This window comes from Rhododendron vialii, chromosome 10a (genome assembly GCF_030253575.1).
Source record: "Rhododendron vialii isolate Sample 1 chromosome 10a, ASM3025357v1".
NCBI lineage: Eukaryota > Viridiplantae > Streptophyta > Magnoliopsida > Ericales > Ericaceae > Rhododendron > Rhododendron vialii.
The window spans coordinates 33130930-33150834 of NC_080566.1; the positions used below are offsets into that span (position 1 = coordinate 33130930).

General features: G+C 42.3%; 1 protein-coding gene across 1 annotated transcript; it reads left to right on the forward strand.

Annotated features, from left to right (window-relative positions):
* Positions 1-10207: 10207 nt before the first annotated feature.
* Positions 10208-10847, forward strand: LOC131304763 (uncharacterized). The gene has a single exon (XM_058332131.1). The coding sequence runs from the start codon at positions 10385-10387 to the stop codon at positions 10742-10744; it is 360 nt and encodes a 119-aa protein (XP_058188114.1). The 5' UTR covers positions 10208-10384; the 3' UTR covers positions 10745-10847.
* Positions 10848-19905: the final 9058 nt, after the last annotated feature.

Consider the following 19905-nt stretch of genomic DNA (forward strand, 5'->3'; position numbering starts at 1 on the left):
TGGTAACAGCAACTACTCCAATACAGCTACAAGTGGGAGCGAGGCTCCAGCTTTCGACTCCAATCGCGCTGTCGATGTCAATCAAGTCCAGAACGCCCAAAGCTACCGGGCCCGAACCCAGCCTCAAAATTTCTCTGTCTTCGAGGCATCTCTGTCCGCAGTGATGGAAAAACTCATCAAGTCTGGGCATCTCAAACCCTTGACCCCAACTTCCCTGCCAAAAGTCCTACCTTCTGGTTACAAACCTCACCTCTTCTGTGCCTTCCATCAAATGCCTGGCCATCCCACTGACGCATGCTATCGTCTTCGACATGAGATTCAAGATCTCATTGACAATGGCACGGTTCAAGTCCCACCAAAGCCCTACGTCATTTCCAACTCCTTGCCTCAACACAACTCTGACCCTCTGGTTGGTCAGATATCTATCACCTCCACTCAAATCAACCCTAGCTCCACCATATTCAACCCTAGCCACTATATCGTCCCAGAAAGCCAACCCAAACCAATCATATCCATCCCGTTCGAACCGGAGATTAACATGATAGCTGTAGGTTGGGCAATTGCGGTCTTCACTGCCGACACCTGGATTGACAGTAATGAGGAACTTATGAAGGAGCAGACTGACGGGCTGAGGTCCATTGTTCATGGGAGCACCGAGTAGGTTTGGTCAAAGAAGTTGAGGAAGCCGAAGTGCTGTTGCTTGGGCCTGACACCCGCTGGATCCTACCTCTTTTTGTGAAAGCTATGGGTAGCTTTTTTTTAATATTGCATTTTCAAATCGCGTATAGTTTGCATTGGCGTTTTGTCTGAGTCTGACACAGAGTCTTTTGAGTCATCTAAGTCTAGCTCTGAGTCGGAGGTTGTGCCTCTTGGCCCTCCACGTCGTAGCTTTTGTTTCAAGTTTTGAGTCTGTTGTACTTGGCAACCCCGATGGGCTTTCTTTATGATATGCTTTATCTTGCTTCTAAGTACTTCGCTGGCTTTTATATAAACTGTGTCGACTCTGACGACGAAGGGATAGATTTCGATGGGATCATCCCTAAGGAAATGTGTTCCCTCGCCGAAAGGGAAGACAAAAGGCATGCTCAGCCTATTAAAAGGAGAAGTAGTTTCAAATAAACTTGAAAGATGAAGTAGACCTCCAAATTCTTCAAACTGGTTCAACACTGTCCTCAAAGGAGCATTGCGCCCGGTCAAACAAGCATCGATGTCTTGGCGTGGTCTCACAAAGACACGCCTGGTATTGATCTTGAGATAAAGAAACATCGAATCCCTTTGCTACCGGATGCCAAGCCAAAAAGCAGAAGCTCAAAAGGTCCAACGCCTCATACATGTTCAAGTTTGTAGGAACAGCGTTCCACCAAGTACAAGTTAGCAAGTTCAAAATTGGTCTGGAACGAGACATGTCAACCGAAGCACACTGGACTCTGCGCTATCAAAGCCGTTTTATCCGAGGCTGTGGCCAGAGATCATCGATCTCGACGACCTCGATGGCAATCAATTTCAAATACCTTGGTCAACATGGATCAATTCAAAAGTCTTTTCCCTGAGAGAAGCTCGTTGGGCTGAAAACCCCAAGGGTGGGCAGTTCCAAGCAAAAGTTAGAGCAGCCTGCTAGACCAAGAACCTATGAAGGAGGTCTAGGCAAAAGTAAAGGCAACATTTGAAAGCTCGCTAGACCGAAAACCCGAATGGGCGGTTCTAGGCAAAAGTTAGAGCGTAAAAGGTAAGGTAAAATACTCGAGTGAACCTTGGCCTGAACTACGTTCTGACCTGATTCCCTAGCTTGGGATACGTAGGCAGTCTCTTTTTGAGACTCGGTCACATTCTATCAATTGGATCCATGGTTGACATTTTGGTACACATCAAAGGTTGAAGAGGATCGAAGATCAGATCAAGCTGCATTGGAGGAATCAGAAGGGGGAAAACCTTTGTCTTTCAATTTTATTACAAACTGCTTCTTCAATTTACAGGCTGAGCATAAGTCTTAAAATATTTGAAGCATCAAAAACAGAACGAAATGCTAGAGGCCTTAACCGGCTCACAATTTATTCTAAGTTCAGCGAAGTCTGGTATAAGCAACCGCGGCGCGTTTGTTCGAAGTGATGCACGTTGGTCTCAAACCTGCGCACGCTTCTTGCAACAGACAGTAGCAGTTAGCTACTGCCCTCGAATGTCATTCCAGGGGCTTTTGCCAAGTCTTGTCATACCATGCAAGTCATATGGACTTAATGTGACTGCACGGGGGTGTCGGTTTCAGTCCGGGCCTATACGAGTCATTATCTGTGTCTTATGTCCATTTTTGCGACATTTTTCCAGCTTTTCAATCAACTGTCGTTTCGAGATGCTTTTCTTGGTTTTGTTTGTACAGGTCTTCTAAGGGTTTGCATTATACCCTGGGGCTCTTTTTCCCTTTTCATTCGAGCTAGGCGAGTCTGTTTATGTGCGCACGTCTGTGTGTCGATTCAAATCACTTGTCAATGCAAATTAGATATTAGTGGTTAGTTTTTGCATTCTCTTCAACACTTGTAAAAGAGGGTCAATAAACTGGAAAACGCAATTTTTACATTGCTACCCTAGTATCTGTAACCCACAAGCAGTGGAATCTTGTGGACATCAAGGGCATGTCGGCCCAAGGCCAAGCAAAGCATGTCTCTGCGGCACATCTGCCCAAGCATCGAAGAAAGGGCACGCAAGCCCAATTCTGTCAACTAGGGTACGCTAGCTCGTTCGGCGTCTATCAATCTGGGTGCGCGTCTCAGAAGTAACAGACAGTACAGTAATGGGGCTCAGTGGTAGTCCTTAGGTGTCGTTGTCCTCCTAGGAGCCGCCCTTAGCTTGCATCTACATTTTCAGTATATTATACATACTCTTGCATATTGTGCGTATTAAATGTTGAGAGCAGGAAGATGGCCAGCATGGTTGCCGTCATATCATTTGTTTGCCAAGGTTTGCAATGCGATCTTCTGCAGAACAATCAACGACAGCCGGTCCTGTCCAATCTTCAACGGCTCGATCATTTAGACTGATGATCCGCCCATCTCAATCAACGACAGCCGGTCCTGTCCAATCTTCAATGGCTCGATCATTTAGACTGATGATCCGCCCATCTCAATCAACGACAGCCGATCCTGTCCAATCTTCAACGGCTCGATCATTTAGACTGATGATCCGCCCATCTCAATCAACGACAGCCGGTCCTGTCCAATCTTCAACGGCTCGATCATTTAGACTGATGATCCGCCCATCTCAATCAACGACAGCCGGTCCTGTCCAATCTTCAACGGCTCGATCATTTAGACTGATGATCCGCCCATCTCAATCAACGACAGCTAGTCCTGTCCAATGTTCAACGGCTCGATCATTTTGTATGGTGATCCGCCCTTTTAAAATCAACGACAGCCAGTCCTGTCCATATCTCAACGGCTGGATCTTTCTGCACATTGATCTGCCCGTCTCAAATCAACGACAGCCAGTCCTGTCCATATCTCAACGGCTGGATCTTTCTGCACACTGATCTGCCCGTCTCAAATCAACGACAGCCGGTCCTATCCATTTCTCAACGGCTCGATCATTCTGCACACTGATCTGCCCTTTCAAATCAACGACGGTCAGCCATATCGTCCGACTCAATCAACCCGATGGTCAGCCATATCATCCATGACGGTCAGCCATATCAGTCATTCAACGATGGTCAGCCATATCATCCATGACGGTCAGCCATATCAGTCATTCAACGATGGTCAGCCATATCATCCATGACGGTCAGCCATATCGTCTATCTCTACCAAATCAACGGCTTGATCATTCTGCACATTGATCAGCCCGTCTTCCATCCTGTTTGCAACGGTTTGATCATTTATACTGATGATCCTCCCATCTAGACTTCAACAGTTCGATCATTTATACTGATGATCCTTCCTGTCAAATCCACAAACAACGACCAGAACATCATTCGATGGTCCGTTCATTCGCAACTGATTGTTCCCCAGGAGAGTCCGTCTTGGCCTGTCCCGAACGACAAACACCCTCAGTCTAGCCGCAAGGGCATCTTCCAGCAGGCTTATTGCTCTGTCTCGGGTGGTCTTTGATAAGGAGATTGGCTCTGATTCCCTATAGATGGAATTCAACCTGCCTGACACGACCTACCCGTGTTCGTTGGAATACTTTGTGCCGAGGATAGCTTGATCCCCAGCAACGACGGCCTGTCCCGTCCACATCTGCAACGACAGCCTGTTCTGTCCAAATTCGATCAACAAGCGGCGATTCACTCGTCCACTTCTACTTCCATCCCCGACAATGGACAGCCAGTCCATTCCACCGACCAGGTTCCTTAAGTTTACTTGTCTACTTTGCTAGTATGATCTGCTCTAGATTGCCTTGAGGGGTGTCTAGAAACCTTTGACGTTACTTGTACCAAGTCAATGGTGCTTCAAGTGCCGTCAAAGGGGGGCTACTGTAGACACCCCAATCTGGGCTTCCAGATTAGTTTACTTACGGTATTTGATTCCCCGATGATGAAATGGATTAAGAACACCCCGGGAATGTCGAGTGTTTGAGCTTTAAGTGTTTGCAAAACCCTTGAACCTAACCTAGCCTAAGCCACTTCAAAAACCAAAAACCCTACTGATGCATGCCAGGGCGCAACCATTCCGCGCCAGGGCGCACCATCGCGCGCCTGACTCACTCCATCGCGCGACAATGCGCCAGGGCGCACCATCGCGCGACACACTCACTCTGTCGCGCAATGGTCAAAGCTATCCCCATCACCTTTATCAGCTGGGATGCTTAGCCACCAAGCAAACCTCAACCAACCTCGTGGACTGGTTGAGCTCCTCTCCTTACACCAACCAGATTTATCACCATCCATCCCTATAAATACCCCCATTCTTCTTCCATTAAAAGGGTTAAAAAAATTGATACATGAAGGGCTAGAAGATCCATACACCTTGGGTTCCAAAAATTGAAAGGCTAAGCACAAGCTCTAGTGCTTTTCTTCCAAACTCACAACCCTCCATTTTCACACTTCAACCATCCAAGAACAAAGCTTGTTCTTTGCTTCTACCACTCAAACTCCTCAATCAAGCCTTCAAACATCAAAGTTCAAACACCTTTCAAACTCAAAACCGAAGGTATAGCTTACCTTTGTTCTGTTTTCTGTTCTGATCCCTGAGGGGGGCTGGCAGGGCCAAGGCTGGTAATCAATACCAGTCCTGGTCCTAAAGCTAGCAAGGTTTCAAAAACCGTCGAGGTAGGAATCAACGCGCGATGGTCCCACTCTCTCGCGCGACATTCCGGTGCTGCATGAGATGGACCGCGTGGGGATTGGTGTCCTACTGTTTCGTGCTTTATTTTATGTATAGATCACTCTGTTGAGCATATTAATAACCAGTTTACTGCTTTCCTTTGTTAGAAATTGTAGCTGTAGTTCAATTTGCATGTCTTCTGTTTTGGAGTACCCCTTGGATCATTCTGGACCTGTCCCAGAACCCAGAAATGTGTAAACCAAACACTGGTCCGCGCCAGGGCGCACCATCGCGCGCCAGACTGGCTCCATCGTGCGACAGTGCGCCAGGGCGCATCCTCACGCGCCAGAGTGACTCCATCGCGCGACAGTATGCCTCAGACCAGTGAGTGGCCTTGCACGGGTAGCTTAGTTTTAGGTCATTATTTTGTCCCCACACTGTTTATGGGGTGTTTTATTAATTTTTAAGGCTTTACAGCCTTTAAACTGTATATTATGCTGCTATATGAACTGCGTGGTTTGTCCTGGGTATGCACTGGTCCTTCCAGAGCCCAGATGGTTTGAGAATAAGGGCTGTGGGTTTGAGCTCACCGGCGCGCGCGTGTCTTGGAGTTATGCGCGCATGAGTAAACAGCATGCAGTGACTCGTTCAGTGCATGCTGGTTTCTTCCTACGCACGTCACTCCAAAACAGGGGCCTCCCAGTTTGTTTAAACTCCCACACCAATCTGTTCTCATCCTATACTAACTGCTCATGCATGCTATCCATCACATCCTGCAAACTGTTACAGTTTTAATCCCCGATTAACTGTTCCCCCGCCCTAATTGGCTAAAAATTGATTAATCAAACAGAATTGCAAACAAACATTTTTCGCAAATGCCTAAGTAGAGACCGATCTCCGGATTGGGCGAGAGGGGTGCCATAAAACCCTTCTCCTCTCGTAACCTGGCTCCCGAACCCAGATATGGTTATGACGAACTGGTTCCTTAACTTTTTCAAATCAATCAGCGCGGCAAGTGCTTCGAAATACGGTTCCTTGGGTGTCGGACCTTCAAACCCGAGTGGCGACTCTGTATTTTCTCGAGCGCTTGCTTCCCCGCTCGCGCTCCCTCGATCTGGGCCCTCGTGTCTCGGAATCCGGAAATTCCGAAGGGCACGCTGCCCACAGACGCGTGTTGAGCGTTGGTGCGACCTTGGAGACCAAGCTAAGGGTTCCCTATAAATATCCCATTATGCCTTCTTGGAAGAGGTACGCACAGAACAAACCCTAGCTCCTATTCTCTAAATTCTTCCTTGCAAGTAAACTGACTCTTGCACCGGAGGGCCATCCCGGAGAACCTCCGGCGTGGTCTTTTAGTTGTGCTTCATTTTGTAGGACAGAGTTGGGAACCAGGAGCTAATCTAAAGCCCACATTCACAGAACATAAACCACATGGAACGGAGCCCCCACACGCCTATTTTCCAGAACATAAAATAACCTAGTCAATTATACGAGAAGTTAAGAAGAAAAGTAGAATATTAATGTAGAAAAATAACAATAACAAGTTTTGTAGTATTTAGCTCCTACAGAATCATCGTGAAGTTGTTGCAACATAAAGGACGGGGATGCATGCATGGCTAGACAAATCTGGGTGTTGTCCAGTCAAATCAATAACACTAAAGACAGATTTGATACGTTTGATGCTATCAAGACTTGAGAGATTTTTGAGTGCCGAGCGGGAATATCCCACGTGGTATCTGTTCGGCGCATCGGTGCCGTCCAATACACTTTTGGACTGCTTGAATTGAAACCCTCTCTCTCTTCTCACCCCAACACTTTCTCTCTTCGCCGAGCACACTTTCTCTTTTCTTTTCTCTCACCAAATTTGAGCCGTTCAAAAACGATATGAAAGGCTCGGATGCGCAAGCGGGCACCACGTGATACCCGCTCGGGACTGAAATTTTTTCCCAAGACTTGCTTATTGCTGTGTGGATTGGATTGGTGCTCTTACAATCCGTGCCCACTTCTATCTCTCTCTTTTTGTTTTTCAACATCTCGTAGGAAGTTTTGTTTTGGTTCTCTCTGTTTTGGTTTGGCTTCATGCATGGCATGTCATGGTGCCTCTTTTTCTTTTTCTGTTCTCTCATCTCCTCCTTTCCTGCTCGATGTATTCATTATCGAGTTTATAAATAATATTTCTGTCGTTTCAAAAAATATATATATTACAGAAAAACAGCATCAAGAAGCACGCAGATGCCTTAATTTTTACACTTCAATTCTTAGGGTCCGTTTAATTAGCGAGAAAAATATAATGAAAAGTGAAAATGAGAGAAAGTGAAGTAAAGAAAGGAAAAAATAATGTATTATTTTTCTTACATCCGTTTGATTAGGAAGAAAGTTATGTACGAAAATAAGAAAGCTAGAGTAATTGTTGTTGATTCTCACAAGAAATAAACTTCCTGCACTTTTTGTGAAAAAAAGTAAGTCAAACTTTCTAGCTTTAGAGGGTTGTATGAAAAAATTTGCTTCCTACCACTTTTTTTTTTTTGAAAGGCGAAAAATTTATTAATCTTTGAAAACAGATTACAAAGATTAAAAGGAACCCAGACAGCTTCAAACTGGAGCAAGAGAAAACCCACAAGGGAAAACAACAACTCCAACAATCACAAGCCAACAAGGACCCCAAGGGAAAACAATAAGACACCAAGGTTGGCAGAAAACAAACAAAGAAAACACTTAAAACCCAAAGCTAAACCCAAAAGGGGCACACCCAAGCCTAAACATCAAGACAACACCCGAAACGACACCTAAGAGTCAATCGTTATGTTGGAGATCATGTGCCTTAGCCCTTTCCTCATCTTCAGCTTCCATAATCGCTAATCGTCGAGTGAGATTCTTTTCGTCCCCCGAATAGCTAAGGCCCATAATCTTGTTAAGGGACCAAACAACCTGAGCCTCATTTAGATGGGTCATGTTAGTGCCTATAGAAGAGATTGGTAAAGCAGCAGCGGCAACAGCTGATCTCATCAGAGCATAACTTTGTTTCTATTTTCCACCTTTCTTCTTGGATTTAGGAGTGCCCAACATGTTCTCTATTGACTTTTGCTTCCATTTTCCTTTCTCCGTATCCTTAGTCACCTCGATTGGATTGAGATCAACAACTAACTGTAGGCCCTCAACTTCTTTGTCATTCAAAAAACCTACTTCCGAAAGATTATAAAAGCCTACATCAGGTTCTGCTTGCTCTGTAACTGTGCCAATATCCAAAGGTCCATCTTCTAAGCAAGGTGAAAAATCCTAGCTTGCCTCGGTTTATAGATTTGCTATTTTTAAATCTCAATCAACGATTCACCAATCAATAACTAAACAAATCACACAAACAAAAGCAACCAAACAACGAGCGCAACGATATACGTGGAAAACCCTAAACGGGAAAAAACCACGGGAATGAATCAAACACTATAAACATTGTGTAGTTACAAGTAATCTTACCCTACGATTTGAATCCTCACAATCGAGTCTAAGACCTACTTGCCGAATCCACGTTCACCACACCCAGTGTTTGACCGCCACTGTCTTGAATCCACAAGCCTTCCGTTTGCCTCTCGAAAAACCACCGAAGGACTTTAACTTGCCTAAGAATCCACGTAGAGCTTTTCTGAAGTAGGTTGGAGATGATATTGAAACCTCTTGGAGATAGATTTTGTGCTCAATGATCCATAGATCAATATGTACTCCAATATATTTACTGATCAATGATAATTCAATCTTACCATGTGTCGCAAATATTTCCGTGAGCACCAATTCCTTTCCTCCCAAGAATAATTCTTTCCTTCTCTACTCATACGAAACACTCACTCTCAGTTACATAAAAAGATTTCTTCCACTCTAATTCTATACAGACTCGCAATGCTTAGACAAGATAAAAAGAAATTACAACTCCATAATTGGGGATACAATTAAATGTGTGTTTTTATTTTGAAATTTGCCAACACAGAGAGACCGTGACCCATGGTCCTAACACAAGGAAAATTATCCCTTGCATTAATTGCTCCATCATCAGCCAAGGATTGGGATGTATCCTTAGTATCAATTTCGACCTAAATAGGTTCAGAGAAGGCCACTAACTGATTATTGTTGAAAAACCAGTAAGCTTAATTTGGAACGTGTGGAACTATTGTTTTGGAGGCTATGAATGCCTGCAAGTGGAAGGGTAAGTTGGTGAAGAATGAAAGTCAGATAAGCCTGCAAGAAGAACAATAACAAAAACATGGGTATTGAATTTAAGCTTCTGTATTTCAATTTGTGATCTTTGCATTTATTGCAAAATTATCTACTTGTTTGCTTGATTTGCCTATAAAAGAATGTATTCTGATTATGTAAAAGATATGAGTGGAGTAAGAGAATAAGAGAGTTATAGAGAGAGAGAAATTCCTCCTCCTTGTATGTTATTTTCAGATTGAGTGAGTTCAATATATTGTGAGTATATGTTTGTGCAATTCTCTTGTGAGTTTCATACATTATAAGTGTGTTATCAATACTCCTCCACCCAACAAATTGGTATCAAAGCCTTAGGCTTATCCCGAAAAATCTCTCATGAAAAAAAAACATACCTTCAACGTTCTGCTATTTTCAACTAGAAATTAGCTCCCTCAAAATTAATTTTTTGAGTACAAAGCCCGATCACCCAAACGCCGCTTTGCATTTCCGGCGACAGCTTTCTGGCAAAAAGAAAAACAGACAGACTGTTTTTTGCAGCCCAGAAATCGATTCGGTCAAAACCAAGTTTTGAGCATCGAATCAAGATCTCCTCGCCAAGACGATACCAACGCCACCGGAATCAATTTATTCCGACTGACGGTGATGCAACCAGGAGATCACAGTTCACAGTTCAGCAAGCAAAAGTTTTTTTTCGGTGTGAATTAATTCAGACCCACCTCCTGATTTCGTTATTATCAAAGTGAAAGAAGATATTTCAAGCAGAGCATTGAAGTCTGGTAGTTACCAAGCATTAAATTCTGGTAACGTTGAAGAAGGAGGAGTAATCCAGTGCATCTGGAACACAGATTCAACAGGCCTAATTAAACTTTAGGTCCCTGGAGTTTGAAAGATTGTAGTTCAATCCTTGCCAGACGTATTTCTGTTGTTTTTCAGGTTCGATGGCTAACGGAACACCCCAAGCCGTCATTCCAAAGCTCACCAAGGACAATTATGATAATTGGTCCATCCAAATACGGGCACTGCTTGGTGCTCAAGATGTTATGGAGGTGGTAGAAGAAGGTTACGATGAACCCACCTCAAAAGAAGTTGAAACAGCTTTAAAGGAAGAACAAAAGACGACGCTCCGTACCGAGAGAAAGAAGGATTGCAAAGCCAAGTCCATCATCTATCAAGGACTTGACGAAGCCACGTTCGAGATCATCGCTTCCGCCAAAACTTTCAAAGAAATTTGGGAGATGCTGCAGAAGACCTACAGAGGTGCTGACAAAGTAAAGAGGATTCGCCTTCAAACTCTATGAGGTGAATTCGAGTCTTTACGAATGAAATCCTCAGAATCTATTTCTGAGTATTATGCTCGAATTATGGTGGTTTCAAATCAAATGAGGAGAAATGGCGAAGCTCTCACCGACATGAGAGTTATAAAAAAGATCTTGCAATCTTTGGATCGCAGATTCGACTTAAAGACGTTTCAACCATGTCTATTGAAGAGCTCGTGGGTTCGCTGCAAGCCCACAAACAGAAGTTGCACAGAGACGATGATAGAGCCCCGGAACAAGCTCTACAAATGAAGTTATCCCTCAATAAAGGAAGGTACGAGCAAGAGGGGACATCTCAGAGGGGACGAGGCTATAGGTCCCATGGAAAAGGCTCTGGAAATTCAAATTCCAGAGGCAGAGGTGGTAGAGGATTCTCCAGAGCAGGGAATCAAAATCATGCTCCAAGGGGAGGTGGTCGAGGACAACAAAACTATGCTCCAAGAGGAGGTAGACGAGGACAGCAAAGTCATAATCCAAGAGGATGAGGACAAGGCAGAAGAGGTGGTTACAATAACCGTTTGAACGTTGACAAAAGTAACGTTCAGTGTTACAATTGCGAAAAGTATGGTCACTATAGCAACGAGTGCCGGGGAAGACCAACATAAGATCAAGTTGGCGAAACAGCCAATTTTGCAGACAAGGAGCCAGCAAGAGGAGATTCAATGAGTCTCATGGCACACAGTCCTACCAAGCAGGATCAAGGTACATGGTTTCTTGATTCTGGAGCCAATAATCATATGACCGGCTCAAGGCAGCTTTTTACTGAACTTGATGAAAAGGTTCAGGGAGATATTTCTTTTAGTGACCTCTCTAAAGTACCAGTTCGACGGAGAGGTGATATTATAATCAAAAGGAAGAATGGAGATAATGCATTCATCTCCAATGTCTACTATGTTCCAGATATGAGGAATAATATTCTTAGTCTTGGCTAGCTGCTGGAAAAAGGCTATCAAATTAGCCTAAAGGATATGCAACTGACGATTGCAGATGCTTGAGGGAAGCTAATTACTCGAGTAATGATGGCGAAGAATAGGATGTTTCTGCTAACTGTTCTTCATGACACGCCAAAGTGCCTCAATGCCATTATCAATGACAAAGATTGGATATGGCATCTCAGATATGGACACCTCAACTTTGAAAGCTTAAAGCTGTTGGCAAATAAGAAGATGGTCAAGGGCTTACCTCATATTCAACGTCCAAATGAGATATGCGAAAGCTGCATTCTTGGCAAACAACACCGCAATAACTTTGGAAAGCAAGTTGATTGGAGAGCATCCATGCCACTCGAGCTAGTACACACAGATGTCTGTGGTCCATTGAAGCCAATCTCAAACGGTCAGAATAGATACTTACTCACATTTATTGATGACTATAGCAGAAAGACGTGGGTATACTTTCTGAAATTGAAGTCAGAAGTATTTGAAAAGTCCAAAAAGTTCAAAGCTCTTGTTGAGAAAGGAAGTAGCTACTACATCAAGACATTGCGGTCAGACCAAGGAGGAGAGTACACTGGAGATCAATTTGAGGGATTCCTTAGGCAATAAGGAATCAGACACCAGTGCACACCTGCCTATACTCCTCAGCTAAACGGTGTAGCTGAGAGGAAGAATCGCACCATTCTCAACATGGCTAGAAGCATGTTGAAAGATAAAGACATGCCCAAGAGATTTTGGGCTGAAGTAGTTCAGTGTGCAGTCTATCTACTGAATAGGTGTCCTACGAAGAATGTGCAGTCGAAGACACCACAAGAAGCATGGTCCACTCACAAGCCAGGTGTGGGTCATCTCAGAGTGTTTGGTTGTATTGCCTATGCCAAAGTTCCGGAGGCAAATAGAACCAAACTCGAAGACAAAGGAGTTAAGTGTATCCTAGTTGGATATGGTGACAGAACAATGGGATACAGGTTGTATAATCCCATCACTCAGAAGGTGATTTTCAGTAGAGATGTCATTTTCGAGGAAAATGAATCCTGGAGTTGGGGTCAAATAGAAGCTACCAGGAATATGGAGCTAACACTTGAAGATGAAGAGCAGGTACAAACCAGAGATGTACTTCGGAGACCAGAAGATTAGCCAGCATCTTCCCGTGGTTTCTCTTCACCACAACAAGGTGAACCATCCTCACCAGTTGAACGAGAAATTTCAGACATGAGGCCCAGAGGAATTCGGAACTTGAATGATCTGTATCAGAATACAGATCAGATGGATGCAGATTTTACCATGTTCTGTCTGCAAATCAGTTGTGATCCAATTAGTTTCGAGGAAGCTACCCAAGAAGGAAAATGGAAGAAGGCTATGGATGAAGAGATTCAGTCCATAGAAAAGAACAAGACTTGGGAGCTAACCAGCCTCCCAAAAAGGTCACAAGGCAATTGGAGTAAAGTGGATCTACAAAGCTAAGAAGAATGCTCAAAGAGAGGTTCAGAGATACAAGGCAAGACTTGTAGCGAAAGGCTATAAACAGAGAGAAGGCATAGACTATGGTGAAGTGTTTGCCCCTGTTGCCAGAATGGATACGATTAGGCAAATGATCGTATTAGCTACTCAGAAGAGATGGAAGATCTACCAGTTGGATGTCAAGACAGCATTCCTGAATGGATTTCTTGAAGAAGAAATGTATATTGAGCAGCCACCTGGATATGTGAAGAAAGGTCGTGAAGACAAAGTGTACAAATTAACGAAGGTGCTATACGGGTTGAAGGAAGCGCCTCGTGCACGGAATACCATAATTGACAAGTACTTCCAGAAAAATGGATTCGAGAAGTGCCCCTACGAACATGCACTCTATATGAAGAAGGAGACTGATGGAAGCCAGCTGTATGTATGCCTCTACGTTGATGACTTGATATTTACAGGCAACAATCCAGCCATGTTCGAAGCATTCAAGAAGACGATGTTTCAAGAGTTCGAAATGACGGACATCGGACTTATGGCTCACTTCCTAGGCATTGAAGTGACGCAAAGTGAACAAGGAATTTTTATCTCCCAAAGTAGGTATGCCACGGAGACACTGAATAAGTACGGGTTGGAGACGTGCAATCCAGTGACGACTCCAGTCGATAGTGGACTGGAACTGAAGAAAAGTGATGCTGGCAATGTTGATCCAACCTATTTCAAAAGCTTGGTTGGAAGTCTGTGATATCTGACCTGTACTAGGCCAGACATACTCTATAGTATTGGGCTAGTCAGCCGATACATGGAGACACCAGATCAGTCACATTTGTTTGCAGCAAAGCGGATTCTCCGCTACATCAAAGGGACTCATAGTGATGGATTGTTCTATCAGTCAGGCGGTGACCTGAATCTTTCCGGCTATTCAGATAGCGATTGGGGAGGAGACTTGGATGAAAGGAAGAGCACAACAGGGTTCGTTTTCTTCATTGGAGATACTGCCTTCACTTGGACATCCAAGAAGCAAGCGATCGTGACGTTGTCATCTTGTGAAGCTGAGTATGTTGCCGCCAACTCAGCTGTTTGTCATGCTATATGGTTAAGGAATGTGCTAAAACATTTGGGCTTTCTGCAAAAATTGCCCACAGAAATCTACGTCGACAACCGCTCTGCAGTTGCGCTTGCAAAGAACCCGACTCATCACGAAAGGAGCAAGCACATCGATACCCGCTACCACTTCATCAGAGAGCATGTAAAAGCAAAGGAAGTGGAGTTAGTTTCTTGCAGGACATATGATCAAGCAGTTGATATCTTTACGAAGCCCCTCAAACATGAAGCTTTCGTAAAAATGAAGACAATACTTGGAATGAGGAATCTCTGAGAATCAAGCTTAAGGGGGGATGTTGAAAAATCAGTAAGCTTGATTTGGAACGTGTGGAACTATTGTTTTGGAGGCTATGAATGCCTGCAAGTGGAAGGGTAAGTTGGTGAAGAATGAAAGTTAGATAAGCCTACAAGAAGAACAATAACAAAAACGTGGGTATTGAATTTAAGCTTCCGTATTTCAATTTGTGATCTTTGCATTTATTGCAAAATTATCTACTTGTCTGCTTGATTTGCCTATAAAAGAATGTATTCTGATTTTGTAAAAGATATGAGTGGAGTAAGAGAATAAGAGAGTTACAGAGGGAGAGAAATTCCTCCTCCTTGTATGTTATTTTCAGATTAAGTGAGTTCAATATATTGTGAGTGTATGTTTGTGTAATTCTCTTATGAGTTTCATACATTATAAGTGTGTGATCAATACTCCTCCACCCAACAATTATCCCCTTCAAGATTAGTCTCCTTGGGCTTAGAATCAGTCCCACCACTTACTAAATCACACTGGGTTTCACTCCCTTGTCCTACGATCAGCTCCGCAACCGAAGAGGCTCCATTAGTATCACTTTCAGACACCGGAGTATCCACTTCATCGTCCTCATCCTCATTCTACCACTTTTTAGGACATTTTTACTAAGTGAATACCAAAAAGTGTGTGTGTGTGTGTATATATATACACACACACACACACACACGAGGCAGTTTCGTAGACAACTAATTAAACACCTAAAAAAACACCTTAAATCTCAATCTCATAGCTTCCGATCAAATTTTTATGATCTGAACCGTTCAATGTGTGCAGAATGTGATTTTAAGAGCGTTCGCCAGAAATTAGCAAAAAATATGGCCGGAAAGTACTTGTTTTGAGCAGTTTTTAATTGAACCGTTCATCAAATTAAAGCTAAAAACTGCTCAGATCGAGCCATTCCCGGTCCTTTTTTTTTACTGATATATCACGGGTACCCTTAAAATTATGTTCTGATCACATTGAGCGGCTCGGATCATAAAAATTTGATCGAGAACTATGATGTGTTTTTTTAGGTGTCTAATTAGTTATTTACGGAACCGCCCCGATATATATATATATATGCCGTTGCTTTTGCCACTCCATTTTTTGTTAATGTCACTCCCCTGCAAGTCAGGGGAGCGGCGTTAACAAAAAAAGGGAGTGACAAAATCATTTTCCTATATATATATATATATATATATATATATATATATATATATATATATATATATATATATTTCTCTTTATTGCACTTACTAAGTATTATCTCGCAAATCAAACGGACCCTTAAGGAATAGAGAATGTGTATAAATATACATGAGTAGCTGCAAAAATGTGGATAGGTGTTGGAGAACCAACTAGTAAATTAAAAGGGGAATGCTACAATATATGCCCTTACTTTTTGGGTATATTTGGTTCGATGAAATCAACGTTGAAACAGAACGGTCATTTCAATGATATACTTATTCGTATGTTTTGTTCACCATCAATTGATGGAATGATCATTCTAAATGGAATTATTATTCAACTTATTAGACGAATTGTCATTCAACTAAAAAAAATAAAATAAAGAAATTGCCATTCCATTTCTTTTGTAACACCAAAATTACCAGTGTCATACAAAAATTACTATTGCCACTCTAATATTCACTATTGCCACACCAAAATTTACTATTGACACACCAAAATTACTATTGACACACCATTTCATTGTGGATGAGAACGACTATTTCTTAGCACCACCAAACTTGGGAATGGGAATGGATATTTCAATCTCATTTCATCCAATTCCATTCCAACATCAATTTTCTTTCATTGTCAATTTCATTTCATTAATTGAACCAAATGTACCTAATGTTATGCCTATGTTTGAGGAATAGTACGCCAACTTAGATGAAATGTTACGACTAATTTGGTGAATGTTACTCTTTTTATGATGAAGGGCACATAATTAATGTATGCACCTATGTAGTTGTTACACTTGTTCCAGTAAAATGTTACGTCTCTTTTTGGTGAAATGTCATATATATGCCTCTTTCATTCTCCAAAATGTTACGTCTCTTTTAGTTTAAAAAAAAAAATGTTATATTGTTTCGTGGTGAATGTTACGCAAGTTTTTTTTAATTATGTTATGGGATGCATATGAAATCTCCAGTCAAGAGAGTACGTACGCATTGTAGCTTGACCCTTTATTATATAATCGACAAATGCTAACCTAATAAGTTGTGACAGTACGCCATATCATATGGCCCAAAACCAAGCTCAAGTTATTATTGGTCCCAGCTAGGTAGTGTTTCTCCTTAGATGTACAACGTACGTCACGAATGTCACCATCTCCTTCAAAAAAAAATTTTTTTGAATGCGCAACGTCCTCGTTGCCCCCCATGACAAGCAATCAAATTTCTCCCCGGTGGCCACGGCATAGTACTTAATTTTATACAATATTTTTTTCTGATACAACGGATCCAAGAGGTGACGCGTAGAGATTCTCAAGGTAGTTCTCACTGCATAGACTGAAGTCGTGCTATGATACTACTAGTAGTTAAGGATCCACCATTGCCGGCCTAATAACTTGTTACGAAAATGATAGAATCCATGAGAAGTTTTATATACCTATCAGGTCTCGGAGGGTGAATTAATTAAATACGCGGAATATCTAAATCAATCTACGACTAGTCCAAATTAGACCGTTGAAGTACTACTAAATGGGTCGTTTGAGTGGTCATTCAAATGACTATGCCATGATTTGGTTGGTTAGCTAGATTGAAACTTCCTCCAATCGAGACACCTGAGTTATTAGAAAAAAGATTGATCACCTGAGTTATTAGATAGATCACCAACTGACAACCGGTCTTGTCCTCATTCTACAGACCTTTGGCATATGGGCTATTTGTGAAGTCAAGTTATACATATCTTTTTCTATCTTCCGAGAATCCCGTTTTGATTAAAAATACCTGGTGGATCGTATTCTAACAAGTCTTTCGGTAAGTTGTAAAAAACGCCTTCTTTATTAAATTAGAAGACAAAAACTAACGAAAGCAGAAAAGATGGACTTGCGGGATCCCTCACTAGAAGTCGACTGTTATCGACTATTCAAGATCGATGAAGGAATATGTGATATTGAACTCTCTAGACAATCACCTTGGAGTAGCTTAAATTCACTCTACACAATTTTCTGGGACTTGTGATACAATCAATTAATTGTTTCTTCTTAGTTCTACTTTGCACTTATGCTGGTAAAAATAACTCTAAACTTTTGGTGAAAGTAAAGTTAATTTATTAAGCTCCATTTTCAGTTTTGTCTTTTTTAGTTTAGCTTGTCTGTTGCTGCTGTTTTTGCCTTGTGCTGATCTATTTGGCGCTGCTGGTGATATTTCTTGGTGCGCACGCTATCAAGCTGTTGTTGCTGCTATGCTGCTGTTAGGTTTGCTTGCCAAGGTCTTGCCACAACCTTCATTTTGGTCTTGCTCAATCTAGGCATATGTTTTGGAGCTTGTTATGGTGTTTTAGTACTGTTTTTGTTTCCTTAATTTTCCAGTTTTTGGTTCGAAATTTTGTTGTTTTTGTCAAGTTTGATCTGCTATTGAACTTCAAGTAGAATGATTAAATTTTGAAGATATATTGATGGAGAAGTTGAAGATAGAGATTGTTTTTGGGTGATTCAGAGGCTGCTGTGTTGTGGTTAGTGGAACATTCATATGACGTGGAGGAAACAAATTAAAAGTGAGTGCAATAGGGTTGCCCACTGTGCGGCGAAGCATATTTCCTACTAGAAGTTAGGCGAGAAAGTTGGTGGGAGAATGTTCCCTCTTGGCTTTCACTCTTTAACTCTCGAGAATTATCGGGCGTTGGACCTATCTGGATCTCTTAATAAAACTACTTCTACCTGTCCTAAATCCTAATACTATATGCCAATGAAACATTCATATGACATATAGGAAACAAATTAAAAGTTCGTGCGTACCCGCTTGTGCGTCTTTTCATAAAACATTTCACAGTGGCATGATCATGCGTCCACTCCTAGGATTTTCTCCCTTTGTTTACTGGGGCAGGGCAAGCTAGTTAATTTTTTTCTCCAAACCTTTCTCGGTGTTTCGTGTGACGGCCGGAGGTGGTTCGTTTGGTGGATGTTGCTCGCGGTTTGCCAGTGTTCTGAAGCTTGGATCTAGTCGGGCAGGTAGGCATGTGGCAGTCGCTCTTGCTGGTTCTAGAGGTGGAGATGGCTTCTCGGTGGCTGTGGCAGCAGTGGATCTGTGTGCCGCGGAGCAGGTCTTGGGTCGGCAGAGGGTAGAGATCTGACTAGGATTTTTGGTTTTTAGGTTCTGGGCTTGGCCCTTTTAGGTGTTTGGATTTCGGCTCATTGGTGTTTTGGGCTTGGCCCATTTGGTGTGTCCTTTGTTGGCTTCTTCCAATCTCGAATTTGGATCCGGATTCTTGAACACAAGATTGTTCTTAGCTTTGTTTAAGGATATAATGCCGTCAAATTCTTGTTCCTTTAGTCTTTGTAACGAATGCTAGACATTGTAACCATTCACAATTGTATATTTTTCTGAAAACAGTGAAATTCTAGTTGAATAAATGCTAACCCTCTTTAGGGTCGGTAAAATTCGAACCCTTCATAGTTATTGTACTCTCAAAATAAGACATAACGAATACACATCTTGGGGTCCCAGATGCATTATCCTTCATAGCATAATTCCGTTAAAATCACGATATGGTAAGACGAAAATTAGATTTGCGCGCGGTATCATTTCAGACAAATTCGATTGTTGGCTGCAGTTACATCTCCTCAATCTTTTCGATGAAGCTGAGCATCGTCTTCAGACCTTTCTCATTTGTTCAAATACGAAACCCGAAAATGCAAATCACAATTAGTTCTTACAGCCAGTTAATGTATGGGACATTGACAGAAACAAAACACCAGTGTAAAGCTTTCCTCAATCATATCTGAAATTGCTTCCAAGTCGTAAACATATACGGGAAACAAGCCAACAACTACACAGTAAGTTTACTGATGGCCGATTAGGTTCAACCACCGTTCTGTTCTAGGATTTTGAAGAATGGTTTTCATGTCGTTCACAAATCTTGATAGTGGATCAGGGAATGAGTCAATTGATTCAAACGTGTTTTAACCTGTTCAAAATGCATTTAAATTCCTCGGAAATCTTACGCCTCTATGCTACACAATCAGCATTTGTTGAGCACATATATTGGGAAGTTGTATGTGAGAGACGGATATATTTGCGTAATACTAACCAAGTCTTGCTATTGTGTGCCCTTTTTGATGATGGATCACAAGCAGATCGACAAATGCATCCAATAACTCAATCCCTGATTCTTTAAAGAAATCTGCTTCACCTGTAAAT

Excerpts from the sequence above, each read along its gene's own strand:
- LOC131304763 (XM_058332131.1), top strand. The coding sequence starts at position 10,385 with ATGGCTAACGGAACACCCCAAGCCGTCATTCCAAAGCTCACCAAGGAC.